Source organism: Astatotilapia calliptera, chromosome 23 (genome assembly GCF_964374335.1).
Source record: "Astatotilapia calliptera chromosome 23, fAstCal68.1, whole genome shotgun sequence".
Lineage (NCBI taxonomy): Eukaryota > Metazoa > Chordata > Actinopteri > Cichliformes > Cichlidae > Astatotilapia > Astatotilapia calliptera.
In genome coordinates, this window is record NC_137443.1 from 15,931,513 (window position 1) to 15,955,731 (window position 24,219).

At 38.4% G+C, this 24,219-nt stretch overlaps 1 protein-coding gene across 6 annotated transcripts; it reads left to right on the top strand.

Annotated features, from left to right (window-relative positions):
• Positions 1–544: 544 nt before the first annotated feature.
• On the top strand, positions 545–24,134 carry podn (podocan). Of its 6 annotated transcripts, none has more exons than XM_080297964.1 (11): positions 545–1,245; positions 8,439–8,719; positions 8,807–8,900; positions 11,124–11,188; positions 12,129–12,238; positions 12,324–12,480; positions 15,123–15,238; positions 15,386–15,599; positions 15,737–16,180; positions 16,851–16,999; positions 22,975–23,636. In XM_080297964.1, the coding sequence occupies exons 2-11, from the start codon at positions 8,444–8,446 to the stop codon at positions 23,006–23,008; spliced, it is 1,659 nt and encodes a 552-aa protein (XP_080154090.1). In that variant the 5' UTR covers positions 545–1,245; positions 8,439–8,443; the 3' UTR covers positions 23,009–23,636. The 6 variants fall into 6 exon arrangements, with proteins under 6 accessions (XP_080154090.1, XP_080154086.1, XP_080154084.1 ...); XM_080297960.1 differs by lacking the exon at positions 22,975–23,636 and adding an exon at positions 23,644–24,134 and having other exon boundaries at positions 557–1,215; XM_080297958.1 differs by lacking the exon at positions 22,975–23,636 and adding an exon at positions 23,644–24,134 and having other exon boundaries at positions 558–1,245.
• The last annotated feature ends 85 nt before the right edge of the window (positions 24,135–24,219 follow it).

Genomic DNA, 24,219 nt, shown 5'->3' on the forward strand with positions numbered 1-24,219 from the left:
GGCTAAAGTTCACTTAGGCTCACCAAAGTTAGACGAGGAGATTGAAAAAACATTGCCTGGACTGATGAGTCTTAATTCTGCTGTGGGTGGGGTCAGGGGCTGTTTTTTCCACAGAACTGCCCTAATGAATTATGGCATAGATTCAGCAAGATGCTGGAAACATTCCTCAGAGATGCTGGTCCATACTAACACAATATTACCAAACACTTGCAGCAGATTTGTTCCATTCAACCACATCCCAAAGGTGCTCTACCGTATAGAGATTTGATGTCATTGGATTACAATGAACTCTTCTTCATATTCAAGAAATCATTTAGCGATTATTTGAGCTTGTTTTTAACCATCAAAACTTCAAAACCTTAAGTTTTCTTCCAAACACACACACACAAAGGCAATTGTGTGAATAAAGATTAACTTGCTCACTCACATAATCAAAATAATAAAAAAAGACAATAATTTGGCATCAAATCATCCCCAAAGCCATGTAAATTATATTCAGATTAATTGTGCTGATGCACCTTAATGGTAGCAGATGTTCACACACTACTGTAGGAGGTGCTTGTTGAAAAGTGTGGAAACACATGGGATATTAGATCATATCCTGTCACTCCTTTTTGGCATGCTGTTCTTCCACTTTTTAATTTATTTTCAGATGACTAATCTGTCTGTCTCCCAAATGAAAGCTATCTGAGAGCACACCGCTGTAAACAGATTGGATTTTCATAGCTATTTTAGCAGCTCTTATCAGCAGTCTGCACTACACTGGTTTACAAATCAGCGTGCCCTGGAGAACTAGACTGATTGAGCAAGTGCATCCAAGATTTTTTTTTTTTTACACACTGAATGTATAATCACTGCTTTACAGTTTAGGTTTGTTTAGTTGTTGTCAAATCCAGACACAAATTTACCAGAAGTTAACAAAGCACAAAGTTATTACATTTAAACTGAAATGGCATGCTGTGAGGAGAAAACGAGGGAAACATGGGGAAAAAATATGAGAAAAAAGGAAAGAATTTGTGTTTTTGGCTCCCTGTCAGGGCAGAGCTGTCTCTCTTACTCACTCCTTTCCTTTTTCACTCTCGCCTGGCTGTCTTTCCCTTAACTTTCCCTCTCCCACTCCCACTTCGCTCTCACATCTGGAGGGTATCTGGAGTGGCTGTGTGACTCCAAGCCTACTATGGGACAGCCTGTGTTTGAACTGGAAGTCAGACTTCAGTGCGTTTCAGCTAACATTGTTCGGAAGGGGTAAAGTAAAGCAGGAGACCATCATTTTACTTTGTAGACTTTACTGCCGCATGTTTTATGGGTGGCTGTTGCATTTATATGAGCTTAGACCGAGCTTTGAGTGTCATTCATCCATGCATGACCATTCTGGTATCTGCATTTTAGACAATCTGCACAGTCAAACTACTTTACAGCCTCTCCTCTGCTGAGAACGAGCTAAACAGCATGAAAACAAGATAATTACATTTTAAATGCATAGTATCTAAAGGCTGTTCTCACTTCAAGTCTCTAAATAATAAGGTACCATAGTGTTGTCAACTTCTCGATTGCTTTAAACTCCTCTTTAACCCCTGGATGCTCTGATGTTTTGATTCTGGCTGTTGTCGACATCGTACAAAGTGCATTTTGCTGTGGGTGTGTGCATGCTGTACTGTGAGTTTTCTGCGTGTGTGCGCTGCTGTTCCTCTGATAGATACTGTGGAGTGACGAGCAGAAAGAGCTCCTCTGATAAATGGCTTTTATACCTGTACCTTGAGAGTTGCCTTGAGTGGAGTATCTCTGCCAGCATTAGAGGAGATGATTAGAAGGATAATTTCCCCTGGCTTTATCAAAGCACAAGTGTCATGTAAGCAGTGCTGACCTATACCGTTTTTTGTTTTTTGTTTGAGGTTTTTTTTGTTGCATTTTTCGGGGTTCTTCTGAAAAACTATTTGAAATGAAACAAGATCAAGCTGTCATGGGTGATAAATGTTCTTTTCCCAACTAGACCGTGCAGTTGGTGAAGATTGAAGTTTCAGACACAGAGTTGTCTCTCTTTTCTTGTTGACCTGGTGCGTACATAACACAGTTTCATTTGTTTTAGACAGAATGGTGCGTCAGGATTCAGTGTTAGTGGATTGAAAGGGTTGTGGAAGGATGCATTTTATATTAATGCTAGCCATGAAATTGCTTTAAAAATATAATGGATTGTGATGCACTGTTAAATGATTCCTTTCTTTTTTGTTTCTTGCAGTATTTAACAGCCTACTTGTATCTAAATGTCAAAAATATATTTTTTATCTGAAAGGGTTGTTTGGTTTTTGAATAATCATTCAACACAATAAGTTTGGATTAAAGTATAGACTGTATATAAAAGATGGACATAGCCATGTGTTAGGACAGTTCCATTATGAAGCCTCAAGTTGACTGTGTTTATTGTTGCCATCTTAGCCTTTTGACATAAAACATCATGACACATGGGGATTATCTAACTGCTGTGCTTAGTGTCTTTTTGGTCTTTCATGGCGATTGTAATTTACAACATTAACTTGACATTGTACTCAATAAGACTTGAAGCTATGAATTTAGAGATAAAAAGTGTTTACTGAGGTTACAGGTGAGCATGTGGGCTACTTTCTGATAGATCTCTGTAAAACTGAATGTTTTTCTAAATTACAGAAGTCAGTCCCTGTTGGCCACTGGAAAGGAAGCATGTATAATGTACTCCCACTCTAGCTTAACTTTTAGTTAAGTTATATAGCTCAGTTTGGCCTGTTGATGGAAATGTTGTCTCAAGACTCCAATGCCTAAATCCAGAGGTGTGGTCTAATAGTCAGTTTTGCTTAGAAAGTTTACCAGTCACTCGAAGTAATAGTTTTCTGTATGACTTTATCAGTCTCTCACATCATCCAATTCTGGCACTCTCTTCTTTACGATGTTGCTTCAGTTCATTTATGTAGAGTTAAGGTCCCACCATAACATGTTAGTCAGGTTGAGGTCAGGACTTCTGGGTCACTGCAACACCTCAATTCTTCTCTTTTTTAGCCATGTTGTAGATTTGCTGTGCTCAGGCTCATTGTGCTTGCACAAGCTTATCTAGAATTGACTCTTTAAATTACTTCGGCATGCAGAGGAGTTCATTGATGACTCAATGACCACAAGATGCCTAGGCCCCGTGGGTATAAAACAAGTCTAAATCTTCACCCCTCCATTACTGTGCCTGATAGTTGGTATGTGTTTGTGCAGATTTGTTGTGTTTGGTGGTTGCCAAATGTGGCACTGTGCGTTATGACTAAACATGTCCACTATGGTCTCATTTGTCCAAAGGACATTGTTCTAGAAGTCTTGTGGTTTGCTCAGATGTAGCTTTGCAAACCTAAACCATTTTACCCTGTTCTTTTTAGAGTGCAGAGTTTTTCTCCTCTCTTCATTGCATACATTATTGACTCCTTCTGCAGAGAACACATTTAACAATAATGCCATCCCATAATTCATACTGATTCACCATCTGACTGTTTACAAAAATGATCAACAAAACTGACAAAGTGGCACATCTCATGTAAACGTTTATTATAAGTGCATTTTACTCTTCGTACCATAGCATGATATGTTTTGAATGTTCAGCTGTTAAACCCAAAGCTGAACATCATGTTGCTGTAATAAAATCAGCTTCTTATTGATGTGTAGATTTTTTCTTTGTACATTCCTTCATCTTGAAAATACCAACCTTTGTAATGAAGTTATAAATCTTGTTTATATGCATGAAAAAACAACAGTAGTATGCAGTTAAAAACATTGGGATGATGTAAGACCCACATCTGGACACTACAGGTTCAGTCAGTGCAGTCTGATTATCTGTCTTATATGTTTCAAATGAAGTGGTTATACTTTGCCAGGTATAACAACAATAATAATATGCTTGTATAGAAAGAAATGTGTATGAAAATTTGTTTTTACCCAGAAACAAAGGAAAATCACCAGCATAACTTTGCATTGTCAATTAGTTGTGTTAATTGATCTTTCATTAACTCAAATATAGTACACATTTTTAGCCAGGAACCTGATTTTAGCCATAGATTTCTGTCAGATAAAATATCACAGACAGGTAATGTCAGGGGAGACCAGTCATGCTAAAAACCCTGCTTTCCTATGCAGATCTTTTAGCTAAAAAGTGCAGAGTTGAAAACCCCAGTATGTTTTCAGAGGATGACACGAGGAGAAAGTCACACAAAGACAGAAATAACAAAGTCCACAATGACCATAAAGCAGAAATCCAAAGGCTTACTGATGAATTCAGACCAAACAGGGAATATGCTAGATAAGCAGATGCACTGTCAAAGGACAAAGGGAAGATGGGACTATTACCACACGCAGTGCAGAGTAGGGAAGTGGAGACAGGTTAGGAGCAAGACAGAGCTCAACATAATCAAGACAATCAACAGGCAGAACTAAACCCCAAAACAAGATTAAAATAGTTAAACAGAAGAAAACAGGAAAGGAACGACAATCATAATTAAAAATCAGAGATGCTGAAACATGGATGAAAAACATCAGAGCTGAACACATAAAGACAAGACAGAAGGAGGAAGTTTAACAAAAAAAGCTAAATTGTCATTATTATTATTATTATTATTATTATTACTAATATTATTGAAATGATCTTGCTTTCAGGTGAGACACATAATACAAGGACTAAAGAGTGCTTGCAGATAAATACATATAACTTTTTAAATGACATCAGAGGGCGCAGTTTCATAGTGTTAGCGTTGTATCTTGTTTCATTTATAAGAAACAAAGTATTTAAATCCAGTTTTTGTAAGGTCAGTGTGAGCAGTATAGCTAATATTAAAATAGTATGTGACCTCACGTGATACATACAATCAAGAGTCTTCAAAATGGATCTTGAAGTATTCTTTTTTTTGTTTTGAATCATCAAACAAATAAATAATATAACTATAATCAAGTGCAGACATAACTCAGAACTCAGTAATTAGAAAACAGTAACTAGAACTAAAAACAAGGTTTTAGAATCATAATGAAATTAAGCTGAAATTAAAATTATAATAAACAAGGATCCCAAAACGCCAAAGCAACTCAAACCCCCTGGAACCAGACCAGGGACCATGACAGAAATACAATGTGCAAATTGATGAATTGAGGCCAGCATTTGAAAGCAACAGTGATGAATCACATTATGTGCACCAATGTCTTGTACATGTGTGAAAAACGACAGATAAACTTAGAATACGTCGGCATTGCACAATGATTTGGGATTGATTGAAGAATCTCTTACACAATTCACCACAGACTGACCTTGCTTCTTAATTAGCCCAAGTAATTTTCCAGAACATATTTCCAACTTTGGAAGAGAGATGATCTGACAAGTGCAGACACGCTTGGAAATTTTTACTATTTAGCTGCTGGCACCATGGCCGAGGAAAGAATCTAATAAACTAAGGAAAATTAGGTCAGATTGCAAGTTGTCCTGGATGGAAATCTCTAAAGCAAGCTAACACAATGACCATTCCAGGTGGCTAATTGAATTGTTTACTTCAGGTCAGACCTGAAAAGCATTCAACCAGATTAACTTCACAGAAAAAAGAAGAAAAAAAATGTCTCTTTTAATTTCCCTATATCTTAGCATAAAGCACAGAGCCGCAATTTTACTCTTTGAGAACTTGTTCTTAAAAAGAATAACATTTATCATTCTTAAATAACTGATCAAAAGTCATTCTACAATGTGCTTCACAGGCACATTGTAGAATGACTCGCTGCTTGACAAATGCACACACTATACAAATTCCATATCTCTGGTTTGTAAAGTAGAGTTTTTGTCCCACATTTTTGCTCTAAACCCAGTCTGAAGCTTTTGATGAGCGACAGTTATTGTAGGTCATCCAGAGGGGAACGTGGACTTCTTAACCAAATTTCATGGTAATCAGTGCAAAGGTTTGAAGAACACAAAGTCATTGGGATTCATCCTCTGTAAAACACAAGTATCTCCACAACTTTTTAAAAACAACGCATTCCTTAATTATGAAGATATATTATTCTGGATCAAACCTACGAGGCAGAAGGAATTTTGCAAATTTTTCCAGATCACAATAATAACTAAACCTTGCTGTAAACTTCATGTTTGTAGCTGTACTAATTAGTGTCCTGTGAGAGCCTGTTGGCCAGTGAAGTCACAGCTACAGGCTTGATTTAGATCACAAATGTTGAACTCCAGGCCTCGAGGGCCGGTGTCCTGCAGGTTTTAGATGTGTCCTTGATCCAACACAGCTGATTTAAATGGCTAAATGACCTCCTCAACATGTCTTGAAGTTCTCCAGAGGCCTGGTAATGAACTAATCATTTGATTCAGGTGTGTTGACCCAGGGTGAGATCTAAAACTTGCAGGACACCGGCCCTCGAGGCCTGGAGTTCGACACCACTGATTTAGGTAATACAATAGAAAGATAGTTCGTGCAGTGAGTATTGTTTTCAAAATGACTGCCCTCTCCAAACTGTTTCTGACTTCCCAGCTGGTTCTGTTTACTAGTCAGCACGTCTAATTAGAAAATAGCTGACTTAAAGATAGACATTCGTTAAAATCCTACCCGAGCTAAAAAGGTTACGAACCAGAGTTTTCTACTAAACTTAAGTAGAAGTCTCTGCAGAATATGAGATGGCTTTCCACAACCATTACATGTGTTTGTGTTAGGGTTAAGCCAACATAAGCCAACCACACTGGTGGTGGAAATCCCACTGATTGAGAAACAGCCATGTTCTGCTCTGCAGAGATGCTTTTCTGCTTGCTTTAACAAACTGTGCACACAGATTCCCAGTATTCTTTTTATGCATTTCAGCAGCCCCTGTGTGCTGCAACAGAGGCTGCAAACAGCTGCGCAATTATACAGCTGTTTTACACACTGAACGTACTTCTTACTTTTAATTGTATTTTGGTGTTAAAATCTACAGTCCCCTTTCAGCTTATGTATCATATATAGTCATCACACCTTCTTGAAGCAGGGCTCTTTTTCTTATCTTTTAGTCATTCACTTAGGATCAGTCAGGTTGCCAGTTGTCTCTCACCAGGAAGAAATGTCAAGAGGTGTTCAATACAGGAAACATACATTAAGAAAGCAATTTCTTTTCTCTTCAGCTGTTGATATCTTTTTCCAGAGCTTTGAAATGATGCAGTCAAAACAAAACCAGAGAATGTGTGATGATGGCAGAGATTTAACTCTCACAGTGTAGTTTATTTAGTGACCTGGAATAGACCACAAAACAATCTGCTACTTGAAAAAACAAGTTTGAATTTATGAATTCACAAGTTGTTTCTCTCCTGGACTGGATGGTAAATTTGCAGGTATGGATTTATAGAGTTGCTGGCCTGTTGTTTTCTTTCCTCACAATATAACAACTGCTTCTTTGTAGTGGTGTCAAGAATCTGATTACGTCACCCTAAAAACTCAAAGTCGATTCATGGAGTGCATGTGGGCAGGCCAGTTTCTCAGATCAAGATGATGATCATGGTGGTGCATGGTGTTTATGAATGGAGATATATTTAAACTGTTTTCAGACAACAGCCAGTGGTTTTTGACATCATATTTTGGCAGTTGGACTCCTCTTTTTGCTCTCCACACAGACTGTTTACCTGCATGCAACCAATTTCTGCTCAAACCTGACTGGTCAATGAACTGCGATTACAACTGGGTCACACGTGGAAAGGAAAGTTTTTCCTCCCAACTGTTACAAGGGCTGCTCAACTTCAACTTTAGTATTTATTTTAATTTTTGTCATTATATAAGTAAATGTTTTTTTTAAATATAAATTATATAAATAAATTCTATCCAATTAAATTGAAAATGGAAATAGAAAATACAGCTTTATTGCTGACAGAAGTTAAAGGCCCTGTCTCGTTATGATTATCTGTGTCAGCTGTGTTCCCCGTGTGTTCCCATGTCTCTCGTTAATCCTCTGTGTATTTATGTCCCCGTCTCCCTCATGACTGTGTGCCCGTCCGTGTGTTTCCTCATGAGGCAGTTCCTTTTGAATCTCCCAGTTTAGGTTCATACTGACAGGAGACTGTCAAAGTAAAACAGGAAGTACACAGAGGTGCAGACAGGAGGGGAGGAGAGAACACGGGGAGAGCAGAGACATAACAGGCTGGGGAAAACATGAAATAAAACACGAGGAGGAGGAACGAGGCGTGGGGACTCACAGATACGTGGAGGGGGACAAAGGGGGTACAAGCACGAGGGGAAATCTAGTAAACTAAAGTGAACAAAGAACAATAAAGAACAAAATACATGGCATGGCACATCTAGCTGAATTAAGACAGTATTTTTATTGTAACCATGTTTGACTGTTTTAATAGCCAAAGACTGTAGCGTGTGAGGTCCTGTTTCCAGGAAAAAAATACTCACTGACCTGATGTTTATAACTTTACTATCCATGTTCTTGTGCAACAGGAGAGATGGCCTTTCTCAAGCATTCCATCCTGCACGCCCTGAGTGTGCTGCTCTTGGCCTGGGTGTTGGTGCAGTGCCAGGCCTCTGTTGAACCAGAGGAAGAGGAGGAGGAAGAGCCAACAGAGGAAACAGAAACTGCAACAGAGGTGACGAAATCTGAGCCGGAAATCTGTCCGCAGGATTGCAGCTGTACAGCAGAGAGGGTAGTGGACTGCCCCGGAGTCAACCTCATCGAGTTCCCTGCTAAGCTGTCGGAAAAAACCCGCCAGCTCTCTCTACAGGTCTTTCATGTACTCCCATAAATACCAACACAAAACCAAAGTTTGGAGTCCTGCATTTACAATCTGTGTTGTGTTTTCTGATGCTAGAACAACAAGATCGAGGAGATAACGGTCGAGCATATTTCCCATCTGCATCAGCTTGAGACTCTTAATCTTCAGAATAACTGGCTCACCTCAGATGGTAAACACTGTCACACAATCTAAACACTCAGCAGGAACCTGCTGTTCAAAGTGGGAACAGCTTACAAGACATGTTTTTGAGGTTGTTTTCTGAGGCCCTGTCGAATTCCTTTTGTTTTTTGTGTTTTTCATTCTCAGATGTCGATCTGTGTTGACCCATTTTGTAGAAATTAGAGCTTTTGCCTGTCTGCAATTTTTGATTAGTAGTTAGTCTGGCCTTGGTTTAAGTATCTATAATTTGACTAACTATTTATGGTACCAAAATACCTTCAAAATAAACCTGAATGCAGCAGAGGAAATGCAGTTGTTTTGTTCATTTCCTCTAATAACTGGTCCTCGCGGCTGAGAGGCACATTCATGAAATAAAGAACAATTAATGGGAACATAAGAATCAGTTTTCCTTTGATCGAAAAGTCTTAGCCTTGATCTAGAACAAGTTTTGCAAAGTTGGAAAAGCTTACTGTCTTATAGGGACCATAAAGCTGGTTTTAGACTGTCATGTCAAGGTTCTGGTGCACAGTAAGATGGTGTGCTAAGTTATCGGCTAATGCTAGCAAGCTGAATTAATAAACTGTTCAGGTGTATTGGACACACATTTGCTACTTATTGCTAAGTAAGCAACTAATAAAATACAGTAACTTTACTTACCAAACATGAAGCACAAACTTCTTGTACTGGCTGTACGTGGCAGCTGTACCACGCAGCAAGCCATGTAATTTATAGATATCTGCCATATTATCCTCAGAAAAAAAAGAGAAAGACCGAAAATTACGCTGGAGAAAGCTGGAGAGGAACTGCTCCTTATCTTACAAGTGATAAAGAGATAACACAAATCCTGCATCTTCAGTTGTTGAGCACTTGAACAAACAATTATAGGAAAAAGAGCACTTCTACATTTAGCATGCCAGATAAATAACTGATTAGATGCTTACAGCTGCAGAATATTAAAGATGTCAGAATCAAAATCACAATCAGAGAGACTTTATTTATCCCCAAGGGGCAATTAATTGTAAACTTACCAATTTCACTTAGATCAGCTGGATGGAGATGTGGTCCTTACTGTTATTCAGACACTGCTAACAAAATGCTGTTTGACTATGTCAAACAGCTACAGTTAGCTAACGTTAGGGTTTTTGTTCTGTCACAGTGTAACTTTAATACTCTAGCAACCTTCCTGCTGCTGTCTGCTCAGTTTTTACTTTGCACTGCCAACAGAAACAAAAAAAACAAACGTCACACCTGCCCACTGTTTGCTCCTACTGGCTCAGCCTCTGTATTCTCCTGTGATGGTCTCATTGGTCTAACTCCATAAATATTGGTTAATATTATTCTGGATCATGCTGCTGTTAAGATGAACAGACAGCTTAAATGGTTTTTCTGTCCCTAGCCAGCTGTGCTAGCAGCTGGCTTCTGTTTTTATTGCTAATGTTGAATAAAAAATGTTGCCGTAATGGAACCCTTTTTGGTAAATGTAAGATCAAAGTGCCACAATGGAAAAGATCCGGGTTACCATGTGGTATCTGTCTAACAAAAGTGTTTGTTTTGATCAAAATATTTTAACACATTTTCAAACTAACTATCAGAAAATATTCATTTACTTACTTAAAATGATTAACCATCCTCTTGGGTGCCTGAACCTTTTCCTACTTAATTAATAGTCTGTCACGGTGGCCCGTGGAAAAACACAAAATTCAAGCAGAAATCCCAAACTGCTTACAAACTGGTAGAAAATTCAGCAAGTTCAAAGGATTTTAATTGTGCATACACCTCCAGCTTTCATAAACATACATCAATTTGAAACAAAACAGGATATTCTTGATTCCCAAGACAAAAATAGCACCATTTTGTCAAAGTTGCTGATGTCATGTAATTAGGGAGTCTCTCTAAAATGATAATTTATCAAAAAGAAAGACCACAGTCTTTTCCAAACCCTAATGAACTGGTTTGTAGTGCCTAACAAGTGGGTGAATGTGAAAGTAAACAATGAGTGTACAAACCCCCCCAAAACTGCAAAGCACAAAGGTCCAAACAGGACATAAGCCACAATCTTATGATCGATAAACCTGCAACTAATACCATTTCTTCTAAAATCTACAATCCTCTGGTCAATTTTGGGACCGGTGCCAAAACTGATAAGTGATACAGGTCTGGTAAATATGTTTTATTCTGTTAAAGGGTGTAAGTCAAGAACAATGTGTCAAAAATCCTTGTTTCTTTTCAACAGGCCTTGAAGATGAAGGGTTTGAGATGCTCGAACAACTGGCTTATTTATACTTGGCAAATAACAAGGTGAGTCATACAGCGGGAGTTTAGATATTTCTCTCAGCTGTGTTCTGCTTGACTGACAGTGTCAGCTAACAGAGGGAGGTTGTATAGTTGCTGCTCATATAGTGTGTACAAGCTTATGCTTGTGATCTCTTCCAGTATGGCTGTGCCATCTGTTTGGAGCTAAAATGTTACTGACCTTTCAGTCACAGGGAACAAGAGAAAAAGGATGGATTTATTTGTGCCCTCACAACATAGGATCCGAAAAGAATAGAGGATTTTTAAATTCTCGCTAATCTTTAAAGACACCGATGCTACTTTAATCCATAAATGAACATCTAATCTCAGTGATGCTTCTCTCATTTTTCAATTTCCTGTTATTGTGTACACTGTAGTGTTAGTTTTTAGCAGGGGATGACAAAAATGAGGAAAACATGGCTTTTATGCCACACATATTTGGGATGACAGCATGCCTGTGTCAAAACAAATAAGTATTCAATAAGTCCTTGTATCAAAAAATAGAATTACAGAGCCTTACAGAACAACCCATAGGACCAAACACTATGCACATGAACATTTTCAGATATGCCATATCTCTATTTTTTAGAGATTTCCCGTTGCTGTAGTTGTCCCAATATATACTGTATGGATATAATTTTGCAGGGCTTGTCATTTCAAGTGCAATAGCTCCATAGAACAACATGACCGGGAAAGATGTTAAAAGCATAAAATAAATAGAAATGATCGTTTAATCTTCAAAGCATAGTAAAATATTTAGTGAGATCTGTGATCATTATCTTAAGTGTGTTTTCTTGTTAGCACACTAATAATTGTGTCATATTAATTTGGGGTAGCCCCTCCATGAATTGCCACCTTATCGTGGTCAGGGGTTTGTGAATATCGCTTGATAGTTTAATTAAAAATGCTCAACATCATATCCTGTCATGGTTTTTTGTGCTTGCAGCTCACCTTAGCACCAAAGGTCCTGCCCCCCTCTTTGGTCAGTGCTGATTTCGCTGCTAATCAGCTTACAAGGATCTTTCCATATACATTTGGTCATAAGCCAAAACTGAGGTAAGAGATGTGCATGTTTGTGTAAATTTACCCCAGATTCCTTTAGTTACTCAGTTAACACATGTCTCATGGTCGTGGTCCCCAGGTCTGTGTATCTCCATAACAACAAGCTGACTGATGCAGGTCTCCCTGAACATATGTTCAATGCTTCTGACAACCTGGAGATCCTAACCATGTCTAGCAACTTCTTGAGGGTTGTTCCCAAGAACCTGCCTCCGACTCTTTACCGTCTTCATCTGAAGGTTTAACATCGCATTATACTTGGACAGTAGTGGGTTTAAGATGTTTGTTTAATTCATAATTCATAAATGTACAGATGTAATCCTAAACTAAAGCTTTGTACATAAAAATGCAGAATTAAATTTGGCCTGTAGGTAGTCACCTTGGGCATCACTGCAACATTTCAAGTGCTTTACATATCTATGGTATGTGCACATACACTACTGGTCAAAAGTTTTAGTACACCCCAATTTTTTCAGTTATTTATTGCAGTTCAAGTTATTCAAGTCCAATTAATATCTTGAAATGGTACAAAGGTAAGTGGTGAAATGCCAGGGGTTATAAAAAAAGGTAAGGTTACCTAAAACGGAAAATTAATGTACATTTCAGAACTGTACAAAAAAGCCTTTTTCAGGGAACACAAAATGGGTTAACAATTTAAAGCTGTTCTGCAGCAATGGAGGTTGACCAAGCCTAGTAATTCCTACAAATGTTCCAACTTTTCTTGATCACTTAGAACCCCAGTGTTGGAAAACACTGTGGTACCATACCCTTGTGAGCATCAGTTGAACAGTATTGTACTGCAGACAGTAGTGTGTGTGTTGCTACTAAAATGGTAATAAAAAAGGCAATTAACAATGGAAGACAGACGTGTAGGTCTTTCCTACAGAGAAATTGCAAAGAAAGTTAAGGTGTCAGTAAGTACAGTTTCCTTCAGTAGTAGTAGTAGTATTTATTTATTGTCATTGTCAAGAACAATGAAATTGCGTTTGGGGCTTCCATACAACCCCAAAAAAGAAGAAGAAAATAATAAATACCCCTTAAAACCCAAGTGTACATATTTAACCCAGTGTGACTCCAATGCAATAAGACAATCCTTAGCAATAATGTTTGTAGAAATTCAGACAAAGACCTGAGAAACATGACAAAATACAACAATGCAACCCATTCAATATTATTGTACTGTGAGATATGATATCAGATATGATAGTTATCTATTTAAGAAAGGGGGGGGGGGGCAGGAGGGGGAAGAGAGTAGATCATCTCTGTTGTATTGAAGTAACCCCAGACTGTGTGAAATAATACACAGTACCACCAAAGTGCAAAAGTGTAGGAGCTCCGGGCCGCTCAGAACCTGGGGCAAACTCTGACAGGAAGAGGTCTGGCAGACCCAGAGCCACACCTGAAGCAGACGTCAAGTTTCGGAGAGTTAACAGCTTGCGTGATAGGGGGCTCACTGTGCAACAGCTTCAAGCACAGCTTAATAGTGGTCATAGTAAGCAAGTCTCAGCTTCAGCTGTGAAGAGAAGACTTTGTGCTGTGAGTTTGACAGGACACGTTGCCGAAAGAAAGCCATTGCTAAGATCACAGAATAAGACAAAGAGACTTGCCTGGACCATGAAACGGCACCATTGGACTACTGAGGACTGGAAGACTTGTATAGAGTGTGAAGCTCCCCGACCCAAAATCTACCACTGCATTCTGCAGCGCCATGCAGTACCTACTGGTATGTGCCTAGTTGGTCAGGGGTTCATCCTGCAGCAAGATAATGACCCAAAACAAGTCCAAGCCATGCCTGAGGTAAAAAGAAGAAGATGGTAAGCTTGAAAATATGAAGTGGCCAGCACAATCTCTGGTATTAAACCCCATCGAGCTGGTCTGGCATGAACTGGACAGAAGTGTGAAAGCAAAGCAGTCTACAAGTGCCACACATTTATGGGAACGTTGGCAACAGATATGGGAAGAACTTTCTGAAGAATATTTGATTTCTGTTGTAGAAAGAAGGCCACGGGTGTGTTCAGCTGTTATATCTGCCAAAGGTGGCTACTTTGAAGGGTCAAAAGTTTAGAATACATTTTTGTCTATAAATTGATTGCATAAGTTTTTTTTTAACTCCAATTTCTTATTTGTACTTTTCTTTCATTTCAGAGTGCAATGAGACATTAAACTGCGTCATTTCCAATAAAAAACTGGTAATTGGGGTGTTATAAAACTTTTGACAGGTAGTATATATATTCATGTGTATTTTTGTGTGTACCTGGCTACAGACATTTTTTCCCATGTTTCAACCAGCGACCCTTTAACTTGAAGTAGCAGGAGTCAAATTCAGGCAAAAAGAGCAGGAGGTGAGCAAAAATTGTGTTGCGCATGTCTGTTTTCAACAAACTGTTTTCCAGTTTACAATGTTGCCTATACTACATCCCACACAATGTCACAGTACAATTCTGTGTTGACCGTCCCAGGGAGAGGATATCATAGTGAAAAACTTAGTAAATGTCACAAAAAAACAAGCGCTCCTGGTGTGCCTCTTTTGAACTTTGACACTGGACGTTTTGATTAAGAACTTCTCCTTGGTCTCCAGCTTTCCATTCCAGACAATCCTTGACTATAAAATCAGGTCATTTTGAAAAAAGAACTTGATGTTTGCTCTCATCTTTAAGCAGATCCAGTCTCAGTACATCTGCAGTGCAGATAGACAGAACACTACTTTCAGAAAATTGCATCAAAAGCAACACTTGAAGTGGTGCAGGTAACCAAAAGGCTCTACCTATCAAGGGAGGTTGGCCAAATTGAACCCAGCTATGATTTCTTCTTTTTGTGGGTGCAGTTGCTGAACTTTGTGATTCCACCTTACATTAACAATGTTAATATTCTTTTGTTACAGAGAAACAAGCTGGAGAAAATCCCAGCAGGAGCTTTTGACAGCTTGCCCAATCTCAGAGAATTATATCTTCAGAACAACCTTCTCAGCAATGAGGGCATGGACAATGAGACTTTCAGGTGGACAAAAATCTTCACTCATGAAGTTTATCAATAAACAGATTTCAACATCTTGCCATTGCCAGCTGTGTAAATATCAAAACTATCCTTTCAAGGGCAAATTCTCTACAAAGACAACATCATATCCTTCCTTTTCTTTGCTTCTAGCCAACTCAGCAGCCTTGAGTGTTTGGATTTGTCAAATAACAACCTCAGCGTTGTCCCAAAGGGTCTCCCTCGCAGTCTTGTGCTGCTACACTTGGAGAAGAACGACATCCGCAGTATCCCTGGAGATGCTCTAACGTCAGCCCGAAACCTTGAATACCTGCTCCTCCACAATAACAAACTTCGTTCCCGTTCTATCCACCCAGCTGCCTTCCAGGTAAATATGGATGATATAAATGATCCAATTTAAATTGTAAGGACAAGTTGGAAGGAGTAATTTGTACAACAGCATGGCAATGAACATTATGCAACAGTGGATCACCCATTTGAAATCTTAAATTTGCTTTTCACTAGGGCTTGAAAAAGCTGCACACTCTTCACATGCACAACAATTTGCTGGAGCGTGTTCCCAGAGGCTTGCCTCGGCGAGCAAAGACCTTAATGCTGCTCCATAACTCTATTTCTGAAATTGGCCGCAACGACTTAACCTTGTTGTACACGCTGATAGAACTCAACCTCAGCTACAATAAGCTTACCAGCCCCAAGATGCAACGTGAGGCTTTTAGGAAGCTACGTCTGCTGGAAACCCTGGACCTGTCGGGGAACAGCCTTACCTCAATGCCCAGGGGCCTTCCTCGCAGTCTGCACGTGCTCGAAATCAAGAACAACCTGATCAACTCTATACCAGATGGTACGCTGACAAAGATGGAGAAGTTACGAAAGCTGATCCTGAGTAATAACCAGCTGAAACTGAACTCAGTCTACCAGGGAGCCTGGATGGAGCTCACTGCGCTCACAGTGAGTGGAAGTGACACAAGTGGGATAGTCACTGAAAAAAAAAAAGCTTGGCAATGATGTTTGTATACTGCATGAATCTGAATATTTAGGAACTTTATAAAGGTTTAGTACTAGGTTCCTCCCTGATCTTTCACTAAATGACAGTTTGGTATGGTGCAGAAAAGGGCAAACATAGAATTTTTTTATACCAAGCAAAGTGGCTATTGGTTGGACATTAGGGATTTAGATGTTATAAAATTAAAAGTCAAGACTGGTCATATTGTTTACGTTTACATTTACAGTAACATTATCAATGGGAACTTTCTATTTAAAACTTGACGTTGACAAAAATGGAAATATTTACTGGGATATAACCCCAGTCAAAAATCTAAGGAATTGCTGCAGCTGGCAAAAACCATTCAATGATCCTAAATAGATTGTTGTATAACAATTTTTCCATCACAATTTTTACAAGACAATATGCTTGCTGTAGTCTTCGCCAAAATATAAGGCAGCACAATAACACTGCCAGCAATGGCAGAAACCTGCAATGCAAAATTTGAAAGTAATGATTCTGGGAATGAATGATTCATTCCAAGAATCATTCATTCCAGATAAGTAGGGCTAATGGTTTGATACAGACTAAATTTTCCAGGAGGTTTGTTATTAATTATGCATCTTTAATTTTTAGACGCTGGACCTGTCTGGTAACCTAATGACACACATCCCCGCTGACCTACCCGAGTCTCTGGAATACATATACCTGCAAAACAACCGCATCTCCAGTATTCATGGTTCAGCTTTTGAAGGCACTCCCAACATCAAAGGCATCTTCCTCCGGTAAGGGACTCACAAGTAAAGTAAATATATTTAGTCTTTAGCTGTATATTTTCATGCCCTGATTTATTTATTTCTTTAACCCCAAATAGACAACTTTAAACCCTTTTACCCAATTTAGCCAGTAAATACTTTAAGATCAACATGAATAACAACAGCTTCTGTGGATAAACAATTTTCTTTATGGATTAAAATATGCATTTACTTCCAGCTGCTCAAACCTGTAAATTAGAGATCAAAAAATAATAAAAAGTGAGTCATATTGATGTAATTAAACTTCAGCTCTAAACAATAAAAACTGAACAGAAGAAGCAGAAGCATCTAGAAGTACTAGATCTGCTTTATACTCAGTTTTGCTAACAAGCCTCTTCCACACTCTTAAACCATTGAAATGGCCCCGTTACTGCTGATGTCACCTGTTCTCTGCACAGGGACCACCAGGATGAATTAAACTCTTAAACACTTGTTTGCAAAAGCAGTTTTATTGCATTACATGTTCAAGCATAGGCCTTCAAGCACAAATCTGTTTTCCAAATGCATTGATCTTCACTGGGGGTAGGATACTCGTGCAATAGAAGAACGACTTTAAAGTAGAAGATATTTAACCAGCTTAAAAAAAAACGTTGTCTTACTACAAGAGGCTCATAGATCTGCCACAGCTGCAGATGAACTTAAAACACCTGCATGTCGGGAATATACTTTCTTCTCACATGTCCATCACTCTTACTCTCGTCTGAATTATTTCATCAAGTTCATTCTGCCACAAACTGGAGATTTAATTCATCATTACTTAAAGATGAAGATTTTATTAAATATTTTAAAAACGAGTGGGCTTCATATTTACACAATAATGGCCTGCCTGGAACATCAGCATCTGCTTTCTTGGAGTCAGGGATGAAAAGAGAAAACAAACGTATTCATGAAAAAAACATTAAATCCTTAGGAGAAGCCTATGTGTCCTCGCTGGAACAGGAAATGTTGAGCAAAATACGTAAAGCAAAACTAGAATTAAATCAAATTTGGATAAAAAAAAAAAAAAGAATATTTCTACTGCAAAGACTTCCACTGCAAAAATTTTAACAAGAAACAAAATATTCCCTGTATTTCCAGTGAAAGACTTAACTGGGAATACAGTTTATGATCCTGAAAGAATAAACAACACATTCAGGGACTTTTAAAAAAAACTTTATATTCACCAGAGGTAAACCCATCGGAAGATGAAGTTGATCAGTTTCTTGATAACATAACCATTCCAAAATTATCAGCCAGTCAAGCCTGAAACCAGGCAAAGACACTGTATTTCCCATCAGCTTTCATCCAATATCCCTTTTTAATATTGACCTTAAAATAATCTACAAAGCCCTCTGAAAAAGATTAGAGAAGATAGCACCCCTCATAACACTTCCTGACCAAACTTGTTTAATAACAGGGAGGCATTCATTAATAAATACACGTAGCTTACTTAATTTAATAGACTGTTCTTGCAGTAAAAACAAACTACATAATTGTCTCTAGATACAGAAAAAGCATTTATAGAGTTAAGTGGAACTTTTTATTTGCAACTTTGGTTTTTGAAACTGTTGGGTTCATCCAAACTCAAAGTATTTGTTTTCCTCTATTTAATAAGCTTTTGAAGGTTTAGATTAATAATGATGCCGCGTCTCTTCCTCCATTCAGCAAACCGAACGAACAAAAGAGCACCAAATCCAGGCAGTAAACACTTTTTATTATTTGTCATAAAAACAGAATGTTAACATGATTGGTTAAAAAGTTGGGGCAAGGCCGCGGTTTTAGACTTGGCTCTACATAGGACCAAGAGGAGGACTACATCTGCCTAACTTTCACAACTACTTCTTAGCCAACACGCTACAATACATCTCAAGATTGTTAAAACATAGCCTCCAAATGAGCCGCGGCTAGACATAGAATAGGCACTATGTAATAATGTAGAGATTTCGGGCCTAATATTCATTAGCTCAAATGACTTGTATGCTTTAAAAGCATACATATTAAGATTAAGCATTAATATAATATGAATATATATATTAATATATAATCTTAACCTATCTGGAACAACTCTGACATCTTACAAAAAAATCATATGCTAGACTTCAAAGATTGCAGGTAAAGGAATTGAGTTCTTGGAATATATATTTCAATGAATAAATTTAATTTCATTTGACATATTAGTATTACAATATGGGATTAACAAGAGTAGATTTTTAGACCAACAAATTATAGTCTATATTGATAAAGGAATTTTCACCTAATTAAATCAATTACAATTCTTATCTAAAATATACAAAACACTGTTGAAAACAGATGAGTCATTATCCCTTCCTATTGTGAAATGGGGGGGCGGATCTATCAGCCAGCTTTGACCACAACTTCTGGTATCAGACATGTTTAAAAACCTCTAAAATGATTAGAAACCCCAATCTACAATTAATAAAATACAAAATACTACATAGAGTGCACCATGGTCACACCGTCAAGGCAATACACCTGACAATTACATCAACACTCTTTGGTTCTGTCCACCAGTTCAGAGGTTTTGGTGCCGGATATGTGAAGACTTATCAAAGTGTATAAAATATAACATTCGAGCCTCCCCTTTAGTTTGCTTTTTGGGCAGCCTAGATGATGTTACTATGGAGATGAACACCTCGGCACCTTATCCATCACTAAGAAGACTGTCCTTATGAACTCGACAAATGAAAATAATCTTAGAGACCTTAAAACCAATATAGAGACCATTTGTCGGATCATATCAGTCTTGAGACAGCCTCTGCCACTGAATCAGGCCAATCTCTCTGAGCTCCTTTGATTGGCTCCATCATCTAGTGGAAGTTGGGTTGGTGCGTGCATTGGGGCCTGTCCCTGGCCCAGGAGGATTCGGTGCATTGGTGGAACTGGAGGCCCCTTTAGCTGGCAGGGAGGTTTTTACCATGTTTTGCAGGTGCTCTATACTTTTGAGGAGATCACTCTGCAGGAGGGGGGATCTACCAGAGGTGGAGGATGGGCTCAACCTGGGTGTCTATTGTTTTATGTAGTCTGGGAGTTGACTGAATGTTGGGTTGGGGTTGGGTGTAGTCTTTCCTCTGCAGTGGGGTTGGGTGGGCCAGTGATTGGTGCTAGTTTCAGTCATTATGCAAATGTACTGTTTATAAGATTGGGGAAGCCACTTGGATGAGTGATGAAACATTTCTCCCACTGAAAACGTTACGTCCAGATGAACAGAATAAACTTTTGGAGATTTACTTACCTGGATGATTGAGCATGCATCAAGACCTGTGTATGACTGTTTGTCTATGTGTCAAGTCAGGTCTTAGACTCTCCCTCTCTCTTAGAACATGCCAGGCCTGGGGGACCAGGTGTGGGGCCTATTTCCCGACGCCACAATCCATGCCAGTGGCTGGTGCCCCCACCTGCCGCCATTGGTGGTCTTCGGTGTCCGGGGTTTGAATGTTTAGGTGTGTGCTGTTTTGCCGCCAGAGGCTCCCTGCCTCTGTCGGGCACCTGGCAGGTTCCTTTCTCTCTTCATCCCTCTTCTTCCCCTTTATTTTTCTCTCCTTCTCTTTCTGTTACATTTCTTTATTTTCTTTCTTTTTTTGTTTCTGTCCCCCAGTCTTGTCTGTTATGGTTGTAATAATCCAAAAAAAAAAAAAAAAGTTCTAGTAAAATATGACGACCAGGTGGACCATTATAGTGAATATCGTAATGCTACACCTGTGAAAGTAAATTTGCTGGGCATTTTTTGGCCTTCAGACAACAATTCCGACGTTAAACTGCTGGACAGGACAAGAAAAAAAAAAGCCTTTAATATGCACAGCCAACTTATAGTAAAAGACAAAACAAAACAGAACAATAAAAAATAAAGAAAATGAAAACATGAAGAAAAACATGAAAAAATAAAATTACTAAACAGCAGCAGTGAGAAAACTGAACATCGTGTCAAACATTGTTTGTGCAAAAATTCCAGTCAGTTGAAAGTGTTAATCACATTCATCGATAACCAGTTCATATCTTAAATACTGCTGTGTCGACAGCACACTCACACAGCGTCTGATTGGTTTGGGGAATTGCAGGTTGCTTGCAGGTTAACGTGTCTGCACTTGTGTAGGATGTGGTTACAGATTGATCCAGTCGAGTGGCACTTCACTCTAACAGCCTACATACATCTGCCCATTTTCTAGGACAGGGGTGTCAAACTCTTTTTAGTTCATGTGCCACACGCAGCCCACTTTGACCTCAAGTCGGCTGAACCAGTAAAAATATTTTATAATAATGGAGATATAAAACATGGAGTAATTGATGACAGGCTGCAGTTTTTAGATTTTGCAGTGGTATGGATTAGACTTTCTGGCAGGTTTGACACTCCTGTCCTAGAAAATATTACCACAGACCGATGTTTCTTTACATGGCTGTCATTTGTCTTACTGTGCAACTTGTTTGCAACCTCCTGCTGCAAAGAGACAGGTTCTGCCGTCTGCCAAGCCTCTTTAACATCTTATCATCAAGAGCCAACATTTCTCAAGTTTTGATATAATATGAATCATTTACTGACTAATATTTCTATGCAGGCTAGAGAGGACAGCAGAGTATAATCATCTGTTTGCGCACATCTCAAATTTGTATGTCAATGAAAATAAAGATAACAATAGATAAAGTCCAAAAATGGAAACATTTGATAAGATTATGAGCTGTGCTTAACAGCTAAATGAAACTGAGTTCTTGGCAAGACAAAGGGCAGCTGTAACAATCCACAATACATGAAAAGCTTTGATCCTTGTGTGGCTACAACATGAATGTGATGTCTTTGTCTTGAGTTTTTTTAAAATCCTCTTTGACCAAAACATTATCTGGGCTTTATTGAGCCATTTTGCAAAAAACAAACAAACAAACAAAAAAAACCCTAACCCAAAATGCAATATATCAACACTATTTTGCACTCATTTTTTTATGCACAGTAATGTTTGTTTTTTCCCCCCTGTTAAATAACCTTTCTAAAAAAAATGTACACTGATCCTAGAACAAAAATATCTTCATCATCATTAAATCTTTTTCAGAAAAAATATTATTAAGTTTGAAATAAAAGCCTGAATTATCAAGTGTCAAATTAATTACCAGCTGTTCTTTAGAGGAACATCATACAAAAGGTGTGTAGTGTGTACATCTGATACTGATTTCATACCAGATGTTCAGTTTCAGACGCAGCATTATTGTTCATAATTACTGCATAGGCGGTTTCCTAAAGAACATGCAAGGAAATTACAATAGATTGGATCACCTCATATACACCCCGTATAACATATTTTAATTTATTCTACTGTTTAAAGACAGTGCAGTCAAAACACCCTCCATATCTGGATCTGGTATTTCTGAATTTTCTCTGAAACTCTGAACTTTTATAGTTTCTTCAACATTAGTCATAAAAACATCAAATGAAAGGAAAGTGTTATTAGAGTCGCCAGCCTTAAAAATCAGCACTTAAAAGCTCCTGAGATTAGAGGCCACATTAATGCTTTACAGAGGTCATGCTACAGACACATCTCAACCAGAAATGAGCAGACTATGTGAAATCAGTTCTTCATGGTTGAGTCGCTGAAAAGACCAGAGGAAATCTGGACTTTTGATCTGAAGAGTCCAAATGTGAGATTTTTGGCTCCAGCTGCAGTGTGTTTATGAGACTAAATTTTGATCCAACACTTTAAAGCTAATTTGCATTGTTAGATTTTTCCCTTTTCATCATTTAAAAAAATATGTATGCTAACTGAATAGGTTTTACTTCACAAAAATAAACCATTTTCATAAACAATGTTGTTCTCTAGTCTGTTACTAATCAGTAAAATTTGCTATGTGTTGAAAATTCTGACTCAGTTTCATTTTGCAGAGTACTGCAGCGGGGTATCTAATCTCCCCATCTCCGCTAACTTGTGTGCATTCAGCAAATTTTTCCTCTTTGGTTTATTCCACAGAGTGCAGGCTAATACCCATGAGCCCTGCAGCTGAAACAGCGGTCAGTCAAGAAGAAAGAGGTTCCCGACATGCTCTTTCATGGCTTTTGTTCGATTTCATTTCAAATATAACCTCAAGCTGGCTGCTTTACAGCCAGTGTTTACAAGTCCTAAACCCTTCCAGGCTCATCGTGTTTTTAGTGTCAGCTGCTGGCACATTTGACTTTTTTGTCTCTTTAAAAGAATTTTTTTTAAATTTCCACCCAAATCCCTTTGCAGCTGGGAGTCTTTCGCGCGAGTCGATTTAAAGCTGCTGGAATGCTTGTGTCTGTTGTTGAAGTGGAAGGGCGACCTTTGTGTATATTTATTAGTGAATTAACTTTTAAACTTTATGAACAACATATGCAAATATTTTCAGTGATCAATGCAATAAATTCCATATGCATTAGACATGGTTTTAGATAAAAGTCAGTGGACACCTGTGAGCTTGACGGTGTTAAAATAAGAGAATGGGTAGCATACGTAGCATACATTCTTCTGCTCAATGCTCAGCTGTACAGATTTTTATAGATGTGACTGTTGATCATTGTTTTGTTTATTTTGCTTTGAGCCTTTAAAATTTGTAATTAAAAGACTACTTCAATTAACTATCTGGTTTTGTTTTTGTTCTTCTTGTTTTTTTAATTTAAGGTTTAACCCCCTGTCTGTGGACGCCGTAGATGAGAGTTCCTTCAAATACCTGTCCAACTTGCAGGTGCTGGACACCGGTGCAGGAAACCCTGACCTCCCCATTCAAAAAGAGGAGATCGAAGAGGAGCAAGACTAGACCTGGGTTGATCGAACTATAATTGGACTGCATTGCATCAAAGACAGAAAGAGTTTTTAAATGGGGAATGTACCTGTGAATATTATTTCCCAGGTTCATTTTTGTATCGTGGCAGCGTCACATATTTCTGGTGCAGGAAACCGGATGGGGTTACTGATGTTTCCATTTTTTTGGGCTGGTTATTAATGCATATCTTTATATCTGACCTTTAATTATTTTTGTCTTTGATCATTTTATTGTTTCTGTGCATTACCCTCAAAGATTTATTGGCAAAATCTAATGTGAACCTTCCCATGTAAATGTTTCTGAATCGATACAAAGAATGTAAGCAGAGTGAAAAATTCTGCTCCCACTGTGTGTGTCTTTCTCTGCTTTCTCAGCCTCTTTTCCTTCAAAGTCGCCTGCCTTGGCTCATTGCATTAAAAAAAGAGTGATTTTAC